The sequence below is a fragment of the Bidens hawaiensis genome, unplaced genomic scaffold (genome assembly GCF_021521415.1).
Source record: "Bidens hawaiensis isolate Kalapana, Puna unplaced genomic scaffold, B.hawaiensis_p1.1 tig00075629_1, whole genome shotgun sequence".
Lineage (NCBI taxonomy): Eukaryota > Viridiplantae > Streptophyta > Magnoliopsida > Asterales > Asteraceae > Bidens > Bidens hawaiensis.
This window is the reverse complement of record NW_027506714.1, coordinates 23,670-28,748: the sequence shown is the minus strand read 5'-3', so window position 1 is coordinate 28,748 and position 5,079 is coordinate 23,670. Positions and strand designations below refer to the sequence as shown.

Sequence of the window (5,079 nt, the reverse complement as noted above, 5' to 3'; positions counted from 1 at the left end):
TCTAGCAACATACTTGAGAAAACTTCTAAATATCGTACACTTTACCACGAACTTGTGCAAATAGCATACGGCAGTTTATCACAAAATCATGCCTAGCCACCAAAATTGTCTTGTCCTAGGTATCAAAATAACCTTAAAATAAAATAGTTAAATGGTAAAAGAAATCCCCTCAATTACCTAAATAAATCTTTTACTTAAAAACAAACTAAACCAAACATATTAATCTCCCTGTCGCCAAACGAGCTCACTTTCGTGCTTCAGTCTTCTTTTGCTCTTTGGCTGAAAACACAAGAGCAAGCGTAAGAAACATGCATATTCATCATCTTTTCAAACTAACCGACCCGTGTTTTGAACCATTACAGAACCCGCCAATTTTGCCATGTCGGCAGGAAACCAAAAAGATTTAGAATATTACCAGCCTTCTCTTCTTCACGTTTTTTAGCAGCGTCTGCCCTTTGTTGTCTGATATGAGCCAAACGCTCTGCAGATAAATTAAATATAAGCTCAGGTTGAAAAAGAACAGCCAAAAAAGAAATAAAATTTTTACAAATTATAGGAAGAAAAATAAATGATGCTCAGTTGCTCACCCAAATCCTTTCGTGCTTGTTCGGTTTTCCCCTGTTCTTGTAACTTCATGTACCTTTCATGAGCCCTTTGTTTCTCAATTTCTTCTCTGCAATGGAAATAAAACACACATTACCAAAATAAAAAATCTGTACATGCTATCTAGATGACTAACTTCCTAAAATCACCAATTTTTTAGAAAGAAAAACCGTAAAATTACTCTGTTTTAGAAATTGACAAATTTGTTGGTAATTTATTGCAGTGATTGAAAGCCGCCTTAAATGTATTCAGATGAATATATCTCCTAAATCTTTTTATTTCTGAAACTTTGATTCAGGTTTCATAACATGTAACTGTAACCGTATTTATGCATCAAATACTCATGACCTCTGTCGTTTAAAGCATACAAAACGCTCAAATTTGATTTACAACTTTGTTAAGTTTAATTCCTTTATAGAGTTATGGTTCTAGATTCTCACTTATTTTCTGTAAGCAAATATGTTAAAGCTACTTTCATGCTTCGCAGCAAAACAACTTAACAAGATAAAGCAAAGCAGGCTATAGTTATATGTATGTTTATAGGATCAAATGTACTCAAATGCAATTAATCTTTGCCGGTATTCTACTAATTTTCTATGCCTATTATAAAAAACTTAAATTTTCCAATAATTGCGCTTGTTTTCCAAGCTTGTGCGTTTTTGCACCTTGCAGCAACTTTGACTACTATGTACTCATCTCATATACAACAAAAAGATGTCAGGTCAACCCAAACCGAACCCACTATTGAAAAGTTGTATTTAGTATTTGCAGCTTCCATCAAATATAAAAAGTAAAAAATAAAAAGATGCAAAAGAAATGAGCATGAAAAGAGAAATGAATTTACAAACCTTTTGCGTCTTGATAGTTCGGTAGTTTTCTCCATCTGAACATAAAGAAATCAACAGCCATCAAAATATAATTCGTATAGACAATGTACATATGTGTGTGAATGTAAGTGTGTGGATGTGTATTATGTATATCAGAACACACATAATTCGGTATACATAAATAACTTACATCGGCATCTCTTGCTTTCAAGGTTTTGGGCCTAACAATATTAGGGTTCTGAATCTCGATAACACTTTGGCTTCCTTTCTGCCTCTACACAACAAAATTGACCCACGAAATAATAATAAGCAAACAAGACTGCAACAACAATCACAAAGATAAAGATTTATGTATTATGTATATGAGTAACATTATATCTATAAAACACTGAGCCAAAGTTTACTCACGTCAGATTCTTCCTCCGAGGACTCGTCAGATGGGTCCTCCTTAACTTCAGCTTCAGCTTCTTCCTGGTAAATTATAGATTAAAATATTAATCAGAAACTGCTAGCTAATTAAGAAAACAATTGAATTATATACATCAATTAATATTGAAGTGAATTACATTATTATATTTAGATGTAGAATTATACCTTTTTGAAGGTACGAGGACGAGAAGAAGTACCAGCAACTGCAATCATCAATAAGAAATAAAATCACAGCCGTTAAAAAAAAAAAAACTAATTAAAAAGTAAAGCATTTATCCAAACCCTTATTGAATAGATAAGCAGATTGAGATTTATGAATTCTTAAAACCTAAACTAACCATTCAATTAAACAGATGAGATTGAAATTTCAGAATGTTCAAACTAATAACTATGAACATACAGGAGTAGAGAACTGACGACGGCCAGTTGGCTTCCCCTTAATTACTTTTCGATTAACAGGAACAACCAACGAAGCAAGATGATGATGATGCTGTAACTTATTTCGATAGAAATGGTAGCGTCTTCTGCAAGTAACAAAATGCTAACGAAGAAGAATAAAGTGAAGTGAAATGGATATTTGTGTGTTCATGAAATAAATTGTGTTTGATATCTTTTTAATCTATTTTTATATCTTTGTTTTTCTGTATATTAAAGATTCGTTTAAGAAAAAGAACAAGAGATAATTATTATTTTAATGGCACTTTGCGTATGTCATTTTCGCTTATAACACATTTTCAGTGGCACTTAGTTTTAGTGCCACTAATTTATGGTTTTAGTGGTAGTTTGCGTATACCACTAATAATCTAGTGTCATACGTTTTCAATGACATTTAGCTTTTGTGCCACTAATTTATGTTTTTTATGGCACTTTGCGTATGCCATCTTTGCTTATAACACATTTTAGTGGCACTTAGTTTTAGTGCCACTACTTTATTATTTTAGTGGCAGATTGTGTATGCTACTAAAAATCTAGTGTCACACGTTTTCAATGGCATTTAGCTTTTGTGTCTCTAATTTAGGTTTTTAATGGCACTTTGCGTATGTCGTCTTTGCTTATAACACATTTTCAGTGGCACATAGTTTTAGTGCCACTAATTTATGGTTTTAGTGGTAGTTTGCGTATGCACTAATAATCTAGTGTCACACGTTTTCAATGACATTTAGTTTTTGTGCCACTAATTTAGGTTTTTAATGGCACTTCGTGTATGCCATCTTTGCTTAGCACACATTTCTAGTGACACATAGTTTTAGTGCGACAAATTTATGATTTTAGTGGTACTTTGTGTATGCCACTAAAAATCTAACGTCACACGTTTTCAATGACATTATCTAAAAATCTTGCCTTTTTTAAAATAAATAAATTTGTTGTGCACATACTTGATATATATACGGATATGAGTTAATTAATTAATTAATCTTAAAAAGTTGCGTAAAAGTTTTGCTTTATGATGCAATTTCCCAAAATATACCCAACCTTTAAGTAGTGTTTTTAATTATTGCTTCTTGTGCTGTAAGTCCCGATCCAGATTTGTCAAACTAATTTGATTTGATTGCTTCATTTGACTTTTTTCTCGAAGTTCTTGTAGTTTCGGTTTTCGAGTCGGGTCGGTTCCTGACCAGGGATGAGCATGAAAGCAAAAACCCGAAATCCGAACCGAACCCGACCGAATGCATTCGGTTCGGTTTCGGTTCTAACTTTTGGGTAGGGTCGGTTCGGTTCAGCTCAACTTCATATCTTATTAAACAAATATATGTTCTTCAAGTTATAAGCAACATCCGACTTGTTTCTTGATTCTCTTTGTTTATGTTTTTAAATTTTTGGTGTGCCTGGGTAAATATAGAATACGGTATGATGTTTGTGGTTAATCTTATCTTATTCTAAGTAGCATTAGATCGTATCAACGGATTGAGGATTGATATATGATTCAAGTCCAACTAGAGTAAATAGAAAATTTAACAATTTGTTAACTTGTATGTCATTGAACCTGTGTAATACAAACCATTTATAAAACAGAAAATATAACAATTTGTTAATTTTTATACTTTTTTTAAATTATATATATATATATATATATATATCCTAAATACATTAACAAACAAAAAGGTAGCCAAATAAAAAAAATAAAAAGATTAAATGATAGGCAGATTCAGTACATCTTGTACCACCAGCAAAACTATTTGGTCTTGAATTAGGTTTATGAATGAAATCAATCATGAACTTTGTTCTCTCAATCGGCTTCCCAATTGGCGCTACCGAAAGCAATCTGCCCTGAACGACATCCCCTCTAGTTATTCCATCTTATTACAATTGGGTTAACTTGATCTGCAATGGCTTAACCTATACTTCGTGAGTAAACAAATTATTTATTCATTTGATTCCATTTCTTTACAGTTAGGGTCCATTACTTGTTCGATGAAAGCAATTTGACACTGTCTTGAAAGTGTGAATTGTTTTTTTTTTTTAATTAGGGCTCATTAAATTGAATGTGTGAATTTCTTACCTTATTTTGGAACATGTTAAAACTGAACAAGGGGGTTTGAATTTGGAAAATAGATGAACAAGTTAGACTGCTATTATATTTTTATTGGTTATGTATTTGAATGATGCTTATTTTATATATAAATTTTAAATAAATGTTTACATTTGTGATAATAATCGGTTACTTTTCATTTTGATTAGTCATGGATGGATCTTGGATGTATTTCTCACCAAGAACAAGTCAAACATTTGTTAATGGGGTGTTAACCTTCTTTAATTTTGCATTTGAGAGAGCATGTGTCATTGGAGACACGATAAAGTGTCCATATACACATCGTCTAAACATGAAATTTCAAAGCAGGCAGATTGTTCTGGATCATCTCATATGTTCAGGGTTCTGACCAAAATACTTCAAATGGGTGCACTACTAGAAAACAAGTTATTTTCTCACAAACATTTCCTACAAATTTCCTACGACAAGTAGTTCCAACAGATTTCCAACAAAAAAAATAAGCTCCAACTTTGCTACAATATTATCTAATAAACATTATATGTTAAGTCAAAATAGTTTTTGTAGGAAAGTTGTAGGAACTTTACAACCACATGTTTTTGTAGCAATTCTGTAAGAAAAGTTGTTGGAAAATGATTGAAAATGATTTTCAAGCATGTGTTTTTCCAACAACTTTTTTGTTGGAAAACTGTTTGAAACTAGAGTTTTCCAACAAATTTCCTACAATTCGTT

At 32.0% G+C, this 5,079-nt stretch overlaps 1 protein-coding gene across 1 annotated transcript; it reads right to left on the bottom strand.

Moving 5' to 3' along the window:
• Positions 1–225: 225 nt before the first annotated feature.
• On the bottom strand, positions 226–2,574 carry LOC143618442 (uncharacterized). The gene is made up of 9 exons (XM_077090659.1): positions 2,561–2,574; positions 2,256–2,383; positions 2,025–2,062; positions 1,839–1,901; positions 1,621–1,704; positions 1,452–1,486; positions 588–673; positions 416–481; positions 226–279 (listed from the first exon to the last, which is right to left on the bottom strand). The coding sequence occupies exons 1-9, from the start codon at positions 2,572–2,574 to the stop codon at positions 245–247; spliced, it is 549 nt and encodes a 182-aa protein (XP_076946774.1). The 3' UTR covers positions 226–244.
• Positions 2,575–5,079: the final 2,505 nt, after the last annotated feature.

What these genes read in the sequence shown, in the direction of transcription:
- LOC143618442 (XM_077090659.1), bottom strand. An exon ending in TCAGTTCTCTACTCCTGTAT is followed by an intron (nt 2,063 to 2,255) that starts GTTCATAGTTAT and finishes TGATGATTGCAG; the next exon opens with TTGCTGGTACTTCTTCTCGT. An exon ending in ACAAGCACGAAAGGATTTGG is followed by an intron (nt 482 to 587) that starts GTGAGCAACTGA and finishes ATTTATCTGCAG; the next exon opens with AGCGTTTGGCTCATATCAGA.